Below are 11,522 nucleotides of genomic sequence, written 5' to 3' on the forward strand. Positions count from 1 at the left end.
ATTTCTCTTAAATTATCTATTGCGTCTAGCATTTTTGCAATTGTCTAATTCTTAGTTCTATTGTCTAATTTTAAGTTAGTTAAGGTCTTGTTCGATTGGTCACACCAGATGAGTTATGACCTATTGGTTATACTCATTGAGTAATTTCAGATAGGGTATACCGTCTGCTCGTCACGCAATCTTATTTTCGGCCGGGTAGGTTCGTGCAACTTCTTAGTCTAATACCGATCTTAATCTTACTCTTATATCTCCTAGTCTCAATAGATCTAGTATATACTGATTTATGCGAGTTAGTTCTTGGAGTTTATCCAGAAGGAGAACAACTGTATTCAAAGTTTTAATCAAATTGTTCTGGTGCTAAAACTACAAGTAGTTTCAGCACTTACAAATAAGTGTCAATGTTAGAGATGGAAAATGATTGGTTAATTAGTAATATTTTATAGTGATAATTTATCAATAATGTAATTTGTTTATAAATACTAGTTAAGAACTGGTTCCAAACTACTCAATCAATTTTGAGAATACTAAAGAAACCACCAATAATAACCTTTAATTACTTCAAAAAAGATAATTACACTAAATTTGCGTTCAAATTTCAATCGAATCTGAGTTAAAGTCCCAAATATTTGACAAAGCCGGTTCCACTATATTTTCACTTTTAGGGCTCTTTAGGTCTATCAAATTCTGTTTATTTGCCAATTTCAGCTTTCTCAGCTTCGCGTACTGTTTTCGTAGACTTTGAATTTTGTTCTGAAGTGTGGCTATGTAGACTATTTCTTCGATTGATTTTTCGTAGTAATATTTTGCACTTTTGATGCTGGATGGAGTTGTGAATGATATGGATACACTTTGAGCGTTGCTACCGGGAATGATTGAGTTGCCGTTATTGCCACTTTGAGATTTGTCCCATTCACACATCAGCTCGACACTGAAAGCACAAGAAGTGAGGAAAATGATAAGACAATACATCAAAATATGACAGACGCGAAGCGACGCTTCGCAAAACTTGTGATACATCACAAACATAGAATTGTAAGCTAGTTGAGACAAATTCGACGGAAATCTTCAATCAACGCAAAATGATTGAAGTCATTAAAGCATAAGCCGAATCCATTCAAGTGAGAAATAAACGAAAACATCGATCACCCGTACACTCCCCCCATCAACTTAGGGGCTGGAGGGATGAAATCAGGACACATCATAATACTATTGCAATAATATTGATTGTTAGAACCGAACTTTTTTCAAATGAATATTGCAATATTTTTAAAACTGCTATAGAATACTGCAATATATTGCAATATTTTCGATAGTTCAAGACCTAATTATGAAAAATAGATAAGTTATAAATTCTTGTGGTTCACAATTTCTTTATACAGAGGCAAAGCGGCGGCTTCGCCAACACGAGCGAGAAAGCGCCAAAAATTCATGAGCTTTAAAATGCACAAAAACTCTGTATGTAATAACTTGGAATGTAACAAACTAAAGGCAACCACACTAACGTTGCATTTAAAAAATTATAATGTATAAAACCAATTTGCGAATAAATTATGCATTTCAAAAATCTCGCAAAGTAAATCAAGTTGGAAATTTTCTGAAAAGCGATTTAAATTATTATACTGTTGTATGAAACAAATAGCTTTTTCGGTCCAATTGATGAATTGAAAAAGCATCAAATGTGTTAGCCTATTACTAATCAAAACTCAAGGTACTTGGCAATATACTGCTAAAAGAGCCAATTGTTACAAAATTTCCACCAAAAATGTATACTATGCAACTTTTTTTCGTATCTAAGTTGCAAATAAAATTGCAACTTAGATACGAAAAAAAGTTGCATAGTACTGTCACACTACGCTACGCTCGTGTAAACAGTATTCATAGCCCAAAAATTACGGTTATAATGAAGAAAACGTTGCATTTCCAAATTTGCCGGAAGGATACTTTTTCAGTAGTCATTGTAAGAATATCCAGCCTTGCTCATCACTGATTTGAATTATTGTTTGCAAACTGCAAGAAGCATCAATCACTCTTGTAAAGTGGGCCTTTACGTCATTAAAACCATTGCAAACTTTTGCAATATGTTGCAGGAATAAAAGCAATATACAGTGCTGATTTAAATTGACCGGACAAAACGCGTTAAACTTGAAATTTAAAACGCATTTTTCTCAGATTGGGTTGAGTTTAGGTGAAAACTTATGGAGACAAAACTTGCTTAAAATTTCAGCAGAATTAATACGGTGTTATTTGTTTTGCGAAATTCGGGCCCGAAATTTTCCCACAAAAATGGGTCAATTCGGCTTTTCTTAGTTAATCAAAAATTACGCCGAAAATACCCAGTCGATCACAGACACAGTTATATCAAAAAGAGCCCCCTACGTAGCCCAACAAACTTTATGAAGGCTATAATCTCCAAAAAAATGTATAAATTAATTTATTTTTGTTTGATAGACAAAAAAGGTCATTTTTACTATATAAAATACCAACTTATTATTTAAAAACAATTTTTAAACAATTCTTTTTTTTGGAGAAAATACCCTGCATAAAGTTTGTTGGGCTACGTAAGGGGCTCACTTTGATATAATTATGTCTGTGATCGACTGGTTGTTTTCGGTGTAATTTTTTATTAACCAAGAAAAGCCAAAATGACCCATTTTTGGGGTAAAATTTTGGGCCCGAATTTCGCAAAACAAATAATACCGTATTAATTCTGCTGAAATTTTAAGCAAGTTTTGTGTCCATAAGTTTTCACCTAAACTCAACCCAATTTGAGAAAAATGCGTTTTAAATTTCAAGTTTAACGCGTTTTGTCCGGTTAATTTAAATCAGCACTGTATGGCTAGAAACATTTAGTCAAAATAGAATATTGCAGTATATTGCAATAGCAATAGTTACTTGATATGCCCTGGATAAAATACCAATTTTTCATACGATAACTTTGCAGATATCACCTACATAACATCTTTCATTATGGAAACATACCTAAAACGTCTGTTTTGTAGCACATCAAAATCGATTTGGGTCTAAAAATTCAAAAACCATTACACTTTGCGCGTTTGCATGAAATGCATATTTTATACAAATCAAATACGAATTAAAACAAATTGGTAATAGTTTTTCAAAAACGCCGAAAAACCACAACTACACAAATTCCAAACACTTGTCTCGAATGATGTTCAATTTGAGAAAAACACGTCCAGCAACACAATCGCCGGCAGACATAAAGCACAAAAAGTTTCTATCGAGCGGCAACTAAGTAAGAAAAATGGGTGAACGACCGTTGAGTCGAAAACAAAAATGTTAACGTAGACATTTGGAGCTAGTTCTCATTTTCAAAAAATTCGCACCCTCCCTCCCAAAACAGTTAAATATGAAACGCTGGTTTTGCCTTTCAAATCACGCAACATTAGAAATTTAAGCTAATGTAACATAAGCCGAAACCATTTAGGCTGAATAAAGTTTTGAAGCGAAGAAAAACAAAAAGGTAAATTATACAAATAAAGGGGTTCGTAGATTTATAATTTACAAGGAAAAATTCAAAGACTCTTTCATTTCTGATGAAATTGCCTACACCAGACTAAACGTATGTGATGTGGCAGCTAAGCCAACAAAACATAGAGAGAAAGACAGACGATAGGTCGACAAAAGGCCGAAAGTTTTATGAAATGAGAAATTTTCAGTAGGAAAAAAGTACAGGTCCTGCCAGGATTAACTTAACTGGGAACCTCTGCCGTCCCAGGCTTGGTCGTTACTTCTTGAGATTTCCCTCAGTTGGAGTAGGGAAAACGGGATTGTAAAAATTAAATATTGAATTAGCTATGATATATAAACAGATAGAATAGAATAATGTATATATGAATAACGATTCCAGATTGAATGTATTGTTTGAATGTCAATAAAGTTTTACGACTAGAATTCACACTTAAGGCTTTCGCAAGTGACCGCTTCAGGTTCTCAAGTGACAAATGATTTGGCTGGTGAGATTTGTCCTTGAATCAATTTACTGCACTATAAGTAGATAATTAAGACATAGTTAAGTAAGACATACATAAGTAAATAGAATAGAATGAGGTACCGAAGGTCGCCTCATGACACTTCTCCCTGTAGAAAAAATTTATCTTAGTATAAACTTCAGAATGTATCAAGCAGAATAGCGAGGAAGACATTAAGCACATGTTAATAGGTTAGTTATAACCCAATCAAAAGACAAATATAGCTGAGTTTACGGAGTTTTAAAGTTCAAGAAATTTTATCATGCTCTTCGATTCTGGTTTTCTTAAACGGAGTAGTTTGCTCTTTAGTTCTGGGAAAAGGCACTTGCAATCCTTTTCGAACAATCGGGGTGAATGGCGTAGTAACCGTCTGCACTGTGATTGGTCGTTGTGACGAAGACTCCGCAGGGTCGGATTCGGTTACACTCTTAACTGAATAGCGAAGAGGATTGCCATAAAACCTCGTCGGTTTCGTAGACCGATTAGAAGATCTGTTGGACTCACTCGTAGATTGGGAGGTGGGATCGTCAACCTCCTTATGTAGCGGCCCGGTCCTTAGCTGCAGTCTGAGGAACGGTGCCAGAAATATGTGGCTGAAGTAAGATGGGCTGATCCTGAGGCGTTGCTTGCGCCCCTGTGGAAGATGTCGAGGCGGGGTTTGTCAGAGGATTGATAACCGGAGCTTTCGACGTAACGATCATGGGAGCCAATCCTTGAGGCGTTGTAACAGGTGCCTCCACCAACTCGAGCAGAGGTCCGGTGATCAAGGAGTCCTCGCTTGATGACTCTGCTGTTAAATCAATCACCTTGCCCTTCGAAAGTTCATTTGTGTGCCTTGTAGCTAGAGAAGTAGATGGCTGAGATTGAAGCCAGGGAGCAATTCGTCGCTGTAACCGTTCTCCCACTGTGCCAGGCGTAGCTGAAAACGTAGGGTGATTAAAATTATGTCTTAAGCTTAAGTGAAATTTCCGATAGACTTTCCCTTTGCCGGTAATGTAAGTATGGTCCGTAACAAGAGTAATCTTGATTTTTGCTAGTTTGAACAGAGGCTTTCCCGATTTTCGATCAAGAACTTTCCGAAAGATTTTGACTCTTAGAGGATCTTGTAACACTAATTTTTCTAATTTACGTGTTTTTGAGAGTCTTTTGGGCTCTCATTCATTCGCTGGGAAGGCGAGAGTGCTGGTGCTGAAGTATCGCGGGCATTATCGTAAAAACGTAGGGTTCCCTTTGTGATCCCCGATTTCAGCGAGTTTGCGAGGTCACTGTTACGAGCCGCCAATTCGCGGAGAAGTTCTTGTCCTTGTTGTGGAGGCTTATTCCGTTTCCACTGCTTCCAGGTGTTAGCCGCCTTCGCAAGGTTCTCCAAGGCCTTGTAAGGTTGACTATCCGCTATACGCTCGCCCACACCAAAGAGTGGCTTGAATTTATAGGAGATTTCCGGGCTGTGTGGCGCTCCTCTGGGTACAACTTAGCCCTATCGCGGCTGTAATCTTGGCTTGATCGCTGCTCCGGAGTTAGGAGGTTTCTCTCCAGTCCTTGCGCTGAAGTAGGAGAATGAACAACATTATCACGTGCTAACGAAAACTCAGCGTTAGGCTTCCTCCCAAAATGTAAATCAAAAGGAGATACTTTTAGCGTAGAATGCTTAGTTTTCCGAATATCGTCAATGATTTGTTGTAAATTTGACTTCAGATTTTTAAAATTAGGATCTAATTTTTCTGTTCCTAACTTCCGTTTAATGATCTGGATCGACCTCTCCACCAGCCCACAACTCCGATGATCCCCCACCGCTGTGAGGATGTGTTTTATGCCTCTACTTTTGCAAAAATCTTTAACGACGTCAGAGTTGAACCCAGATCCGTGATCTGTCCTAATGCTTTCCGGTATACCATGATTACGAATATACGCTCGCAAAAATTTGATTTTTTTTCGCACTGGTTGACTTAGTTAACATCACCGAAGGGAACTTAGAAAAACGATCTATTGCTACTAAAATGTAGATTTTCCCCTTCTTATCATCTATTAACGGACCCGCGAAATCAAGTTGCAATTGCTGATCCGGAGCTGACAACGTTGGTAACGGCTTAGCTGAGTTATAAGTCGCTGAAGTTTTGATGTTCTTACCAAATAGAGTACACTCCGGGAATTTTTCGCAGACGTTAACGATCTGACGATTGAGAAATGGCCACCATATATATTCCGAAGCGTCCATCATGGCCGCCTGGCCTGGATGCGAGCGATGAAGTCGAATCAAAATAGCACTTCGTAATTTTTCGGGTATAACCAATTTGTTATCTATCAGGACACAATTGTTCACCACCACCGCCTTCGTCCAGAATTGGGCCAAGTACGCCCCCAGTTTGTTAAAGGATTGCACATCCTTATTGATGATCGCAGTCCTCATCGGTCCGAGGAACGGATATTCTCCTGTCAGTTCTCCCAGCAGATCCACATCGAACAATCCTGGCAATCCGACCACCTTCTTTTTGTCCTGAGTAACCAGCGGTTTGTGGTTATTGATGGCATTAACCCCCATTCTAAGTATCTCTCCCTGTCTGGCCTGTCTCGTTAGCCTCTGCCTCCGGCACTTGTCGAGGAAGTGAAAACGAAACGAAACGTTCTCGAAAATGCCTCAGCCTGGCAAGGTTGCGGGTACGTATCTGATCAATACGGCTCGGGCGATTCATAGGGCGAACTGTAAATAGTCCGGGTCTTTGTTGACTTGAGGTACGAAAATTAGGGAAACTGGTAGAAAAATTTTCAACAAAAGTAGTGTTTTGAGCAAGATTAATTGAAGTATCCATATCGTGACTGAATTCTGAGATGTAAGGTCGGAGACAATGAGTTTGAGCAAAAACTTCCGGTTTAGCGTATCTCATTTGCATACTGCGCTGTGATTGGTCGAGAGTACCAGAGCATGAAAAGTCGACCTCTCGCGACGATGATATGTACTCACGATTTTGCATATGGGCATATGATTGGCTGGTTGACTGAGAGCATGAATTAACGCCCTCTATCGGCGAGGAATTATGACGATAAATTAGCATATCCTTTTGAGATTGGTTAACAGGTTGAGTCTTATTCGCGACGCCCTCTGGAGACGACGAACTAAACTGTTTGACAAAATGTGATTGGCTAGATGAATCAAACGTTGATTGGTCCGTTGTTTTAGTTATGAGGTAGCTAATGTTGCCTCCAGTTTTACCCAACGATCTGATTGGTTGAAATTGGTTACGATATGAAATTTGCCCCACCGGCACTATTTGAGGTTTGGATTGAGTACTAATCGAATTTAAAGCATTGTGAAAAGCTTGAATAGATTTAATGACAAATAATTCATCATGCGATGATGGTAACGGTGCTTCAAAAGTCGGGTATCTAGACATATAGTCGACAATACCGAGGGAGGAACCGGGTATATGTTCGATTTGATAATCGAACGGAATAAGGCGGGGTCCGCCCAGCGAGAGAGTCGTGACTGATAAGATTTCTTGCTATACGTTTCATTGAGGGCGGAAATAATGGCCTTATGATCGGTTAGAAAAACAAAGCGTTTACCAAGTAAGTATGTACGGAAATGTTCACACGCCCATACAATAGCCAGAAGCTCTAACTCATTGGTACTATACTTGACTTCCGCGGAGTTTAGAAACCTAGAGGCAACCGCAATCGGGGCCCAAACATTTGGCTCCACTTCTTGTTCCAAGCAAGCCACCAACCCGCTATGACTTGCATCACATTTAACTCGCGAAGCTTTCGAAGCATCATAGTCAAACAAAATAGGGATGTTTGCGATGAGGTTTAAAATTTTCTGAAACGCAATATTTTGCTCTTCCCCCCACAAAAAGGATTTCTTATTCTCCGCTTTTAACGAAGCTCTAAATGCGACTGTATATTTGTGCAAAACCGGGATGAAACGTTGAAGATGATTGAGGGTCCCCATAAACGATCTTAACTGTTTAAGGGTTTTTGGTGGCAACAGGGATTTGATGGCTTCTATTTTTGAGAATTTCGGAGCGTAACCGTTTTCATCAATATCATACCCTAACCAGACTAGCTTGTTAATTGAGAACTCACATTTACTAAGTTTCAACGCCCATCCTTCTTCATCCAATCGATTCATGACTCTTTCGACTAGTACATTATGATCTTCAACTCTTCCTTTAGTGACAACCACTATATCATCGAGGTAACAAATGATGCCTTCCAATCCTTGTAAAGTACAGTCCATCGCTTTCTGGAATTCCGTAGGCATATCCGTCAGTCCGTAGAAACCAGTCTTGAATCGATAGGTGCCTGTTGCCTCTCCACACAAAATACTTAAGTTACAATGACTACAGGTTAGCTCCGATAAAGGTAATTGACTGAGAGCGTATTTAAGGTCAAGAGAAGTAAACCACACTTCCCCAGGTATGTCTCTAGTTATGATTTGAGCCGCCGAATCAATCAATTTATGCATATTAGGAATTTGATATTTATTTTGCCAGATTTGGGCATTCATGGGTTTAGCATTCAGCGCGAGTTTTATAGACCCATCTTTCTTTGCTCTTAGGACTATGGGCGCGATGAAATGATCCGTAGTACACTTTTCTAATTTTTCAATGTGCTTGTCTTTAATTAACTTTTGCAAATGTATAGGTACTTTTCGGCCTTTAACTTGTCTAGGCACCAAAGGGTCTTTAAAATTTGTGAATACTTTATGGTTTTTCGACCTCCCCAGCCTGCTGAACACATTAGGGTACCTTTTGACAAAATGATCCCTCCAGAACTGTGATGTCGGGTCCAATTCCTGCTCTTCCTCCGCCAAGCTAACTTCTGCCGGTCTGCGTTGCACCTTTTCAATTCCTAATTTCTCATGAAGGTTCAACCCGAGTAGATTCCGAGTACGATTTTCGGAAACCAAGAAATACGCATTCTCGATTTTCTACTCCTTCGACGTAATAGGGATTTCTAGAGAACCGAACAGTTTAATTGGTTTCCTGTTATAGTCAACATAAGTAACATCTAATGGGTGCCTCGGTCTCGCGATGTCATTAAATTTAACGTTGGGAATCCGCTTCATGAGTATATCCGCCGTTTTCTTGTTTAAGAAAGACACGGGACAAGAAGGAGTTACCAGAACGTAACTGAATGCTGAGGCTCCTTGGTTGTCCTCCCGCTGCCTTTAGAAGTTCTACATTGTTAATCTGCACAACGTCTATCGCCATGACCCCATATTCCGGCTCGCTGTCACCATTCACGTCAATTAAATTGCACTCTTGATCTGTAGCCATCTCTTCATTTTGTACCATGTTAACGCGTCGTTTTGTAGTGTTACACACCTTAGCAAAATGACCCTTCTTTTTGCAAGCATTGCAAGTAGCTTCTCTGGCCGGGTACGACCGGCGATGTTCAAGAGAAAACGGGTTACCACAAAAATAACATGGTTTATTTTGATTTTGTCGTTGGTTAGGACGGTTTACACCTCCTCCCCGGCTGCTATTTCCTTGATTCTTGAAGTGTTGTACTCACAAAGTTGGTTCCTGCTTGACTCGAATAGAGTTTGTAGTATTAGAAGTAGCGTTGTTATGCGAGAGCAATTTCTGAAATTGTTCTGATGTTTTAGCCCCTTTCTCATTCTCCAAGGCCAGTTGTAGGGTATCATCAAGATTAGCTTTTGCTCTGATTAATTGCCTCTGAACCTCCACGTCGCAAATCTTTCAACGTCCCTCTTTCCTGATCGATCGGCCAATTACACAGCGCAGTTTGAGCGCTAAGTCGGGCGTAAAATGATGAGAATGAGTCATTATCCTGCATGAAAATTGTATTATATAACTTAATCCTTTCGACTGTGTAGTCCCGCTCTGCCTTGAAAAGATCTTCGCAGCACTTGTGAAAATCAATGAAAGAGCTAGTATTGAGGTCCAGGTGAGAGTAAGAATCCAAAAATCGTTTTTTCCTTCATTTCCCAGTGCGAAGAAAAGTCGGGATTTTAAACGCGCCTCTGCCTCATGGTACACCAGTTATGTCCAATGCGAGGTCCTTTCCTTCTCCTCTCTTGATTGTACTCATCGATTCTTCTATTAGCTGCTGCAACTCGGAGGTTCCTATTGGTTAAATCTGCTGCACTTTCATCAGGCCCCGGTGCTTCAGGCTTCGGGTAACGTTCATCCACTAACTCTGCTGGGGCAACTAGTAACTCCCCGGTGAAATATTGTCTTTGAGACTCACGGCCAAAAAAAACTGTCCCACCCAAGTCTCCCAAATGAAAGGTAGGTTAACCGATGTTTTCGCCCAAAAGGGTGGTATTCCGAGTAGGTCAGTCCTGTCTTCATTCACAGGAACTGCTGGCTGCGCCATGAGATTTCCCTCAGTTGGAGTAGGGAAAACGGGATTGTAAAAATTAAATATTGAATTAGCTATGATATATAAACAGATAGAATAGAATAATGTATATATGAATAACGATTCCAGATTGAATGTATTGTTTGAATGTCAATAAAGTTTTACGACTAGAATTCACACTTAAGGCTTTCGCAAGTGACCGCTTCAGGTTCTCAAGTGACAAACGATTTGGCTGGTGAGATTTGTCCTTGAATCAATTTACTGCACTATAAGTAGATAATTAAGACATAGTTAAGTAAGACATACATAAGTAAATAGAATAGAATGAGGTACCGAAGGTCGCCTCATGACACTTCTAGGCTACGTGTGAGATTTGTAATAAAAATAATAAGGAGAAAAACGCCTAGTTGATGTATGAAAGACACTTGCTCTCGTTAGTGCAAAAATAATAGCAAAAACTGTATTTCCATTCACTTACAACATCCCAATTTGAACTAAGGGCACAATAGAGAATTTGGGAATACTCCGCTTAACTTGGGCCGCTCTTGCGAAGAACAAAAATGACGGATGTTATTGAAGCGACGTCTATCGACTTCAGACCTATTTTTCGTTTTAGCAGGCTTTTGCTGTTATCCATAACTTTTATAAATTTTCGGAGTCAGTAAAAATTTGGGCACGTATATACCAAAAACACTTGAGTGTTGTCCGTACAGGGGTGCTTAAACCTCAAAGCATTCAAAAATAAACACAGTTCACTTCAAGTACCTAATCATAATGTCATGATCACTTCTGACAAAGTTTACAACACAATTTAACTCACTGTCCTGTATCTTCCTGTCCAATCCCAGTCGAAACGACTCCTCCTTTGGACCCACTCCCAGACACAGCAACATCCCCCTCCCCATTATTAATTGACACTTGGGAAAACCCACTGACAATCGTCGACTGGTCTGGAACTACCGCTACCGTTGGACGTAAAGAAGGGTTAAACTGGAGCATGGAGAGAGCCAGGGCTGATGAATGGGAGGTCGAGGAGTTCGAGAGCTGGGTGCGGGCTAGGTGGATTGAGCTTTCGGCTAGCACGTCATCCAAGACAGTCCTGCGACTCATGAGCTCCTCGCATACTTCCAGGAACTCGATGCATATGCTGTCCAGAATTTCGTCCAAGCTGCTCATTTCATTTGTTTGCATTCAGAATATGTTCGA

General features: G+C 39.7%; 1 protein-coding gene across 1 annotated transcript; it reads right to left on the reverse strand.

Moving 5' to 3' along the window:
* Positions 1–542: 542 nt before the first annotated feature.
* Positions 543–11,522, reverse strand: LOC134840324 (uncharacterized). The gene is made up of 2 exons (XM_063856086.1): positions 11,137–11,522; positions 543–928 (listed from the first exon to the last, which is right to left on the reverse strand). The coding sequence occupies exons 1-2, from the start codon at positions 11,505–11,507 to the stop codon at positions 589–591; spliced, it is 711 nt and encodes a 236-aa protein (XP_063712156.1). The 5' UTR covers positions 11,508–11,522; the 3' UTR covers positions 543–588.

Source organism: Symsagittifera roscoffensis, chromosome 2, assembly GCF_963678635.1.
Source record: "Symsagittifera roscoffensis chromosome 2, txSymRosc1.1, whole genome shotgun sequence".
Classification (NCBI taxonomy): domain Eukaryota; kingdom Metazoa; phylum Xenacoelomorpha; order Acoela; family Convolutidae; genus Symsagittifera; species Symsagittifera roscoffensis.

Excerpts from the sequence above, each read along its gene's own strand:
- LOC134840324 (XM_063856086.1), bottom strand. The coding sequence starts at position 11,507 with ATGCAAACAAATGAAATGAGCAGCTTGGACGAAATTCTGGACAGCATA. Across the intron at positions 929-11,136 it reads GGACAGGAAGATACAGGACA|TGTCGAGCTGATGTGTGAAT; the intron begins GTGAGTTAAATT and ends TTGTGCTTTCAG.